The sequence below is a fragment of the Rhagoletis zephyria genome, unplaced genomic scaffold, assembly GCF_001687245.7.
Source record: "Rhagoletis zephyria isolate East Lansing unplaced genomic scaffold, Rhagoletis_zephyria_1.1 Rzeph_scaffold_00389, whole genome shotgun sequence".
NCBI lineage: Eukaryota > Metazoa > Arthropoda > Insecta > Diptera > Tephritidae > Rhagoletis > Rhagoletis zephyria.
Window position 1 is genome coordinate 95,533 of NW_016157473.1, and position 1,723 is coordinate 97,255.

Consider the following 1,723-nt stretch of genomic DNA (forward strand, 5'->3'; position numbering starts at 1 on the left):
GTAGCATAGAAGTACGTAGAAACATATCAAGTTTGTTGTTGATAGAAAGAGAGAAAAGCTGCGCCTACGTCACGCAGATCCCATAACTGCGCTTTAAGAAAATTAAAATACATATGTACATATATCCTAACCTTAAATCACAAAGGACCTCACCAACACTTTTTTCGAAGCTGCGTTTTCACAGATGTTGGTAGGAAGCATTAAAGTACACCTTCAATAAAAATTGTAAAGTGCTAGTACTAAAACAACGGAGTTACATGCCAGTTTTTAAAAGGCCCTACCTGTTTTTGATACTCTTATTATATTGTTTTTTGCTTCTCCTGGAAAATAAAAAATTTGTTGGCTAGGGCCTTTGTGAATTAAGGCAATAATGTGATATTTATGTAAGTATTTGTCCCTAATTTTCTGAAAAAGAACCTTTTTTGTTGCAGAGTTTCTTTTTTGCAAGTAAAGACGAAATTCGATTTTGTATAGAAAAATTCGATTTTATCAGAAGTTTAGTGCCACAAAGTTTGATTTCAAAAATTGGCAATTTTGGAGCTTAAATTCGATTATAGTTCGAATTTCGATTATCGAATTTACCCATCACTAATACATACTCAGATGCGAATATCCAAATACGTGCGTGCTAAATTTTTTAAAGAAAATATTTTTTTGTTTAATATGAACATTTTTAAACGATAATCAAATATAAAGTAACGATAATCAAATAGTAAGTAATTTTTGCTATGCATTATTTTCCTCAGTGTAATATTACCGTTAGACAAAAATATCTAATAAAATAATACTGGTTACACAACACAAAAACGCAATTCCGTTTATTAAGTTTGGCTTATTTAGTTTTCCTTTTTATATTTTCAGGTATGGAATTCTATTTCGTCAGTTATGAGAGCATGTTTGTAAGTATACGAGTACTATAAACGCGATATATATATTAGTACATATTATGAACAGGGATGCCGTTTGGATCTATATAGATCCAATTGGATAAATTTTTAGACGAATTTTTGCGGGATACTTATTTTTTCCGGTCAGTATAAATGTGGATACTTTTTTAAATAGGTCAAAATTTTATATTTCCTATCAAGTTTTTTTCGTTCAAAAATCGATTTTCATTAAAGATGGTAGAAAGCATTACGTTTACTAAACGTATAAAGAATCGCTACTTAAGCGTAAAATTAAAGCATTTTATTTTTTTTTTGTGAACGAAGCAATGAACATATGAAGAGATCTCACCAAAATAGGTATAAGCGCAATTGCTTTAATTAGCTTAAAAGGATGCTTTACGCAAGATCTTAATATACATATCGTCGTTTAAAGTACAAAACCGCGTATCAACAAAATGCAAAACCGCGTATCAAGATAATGCAAAACCGCGTATGTGACGTTGCATAAATTATTTTCTAGAGTGTAAAAACACTTATATTTCAAAATGGTTCTCTTTTTTATAAAGCAATCGCATTTCTGGCTAGTATATTTCAGGACGAATGGATAAGGATTGAGCCAAGAGCTTGTGTGAGCAAATCCAATTTTCGGCAGCAAATGTCAGTTACGCGGTTTTGCAGAATGACGATAGGCGGTTTTGTACTTTAAACAACGATGTATATAAAGTAAATTATACTCTTTCTGTAGTAATCTCTTTCATATCACATATTTTCATTTGTTAATTTAAAAAGAAAGAAGATTTCAATGTAGTTTAAAAAACTAAATTTGATTTATTTAA

General features: G+C 30.2%; 1 protein-coding gene across 1 annotated transcript in view; it reads left to right on the forward strand.

Moving 5' to 3' along the window:
- The first annotated feature begins 867 nt into the window (after positions 1-867).
- Positions 868-1,723, forward strand: part of Hs6st (heparan sulfate 6-O-sulfotransferase) — a 173,180-nt gene continuing 172,324 nt past the window's right edge. The window contains exon 1 of the mRNA XM_017611284.1: positions 868-899. Within this exon, the coding sequence (XP_017466773.1) occupies positions 894-899 (6 nt within the window). The 5' untranslated portion in view covers positions 868-893. The remainder of the gene's footprint in view (positions 900-1,723) is intronic.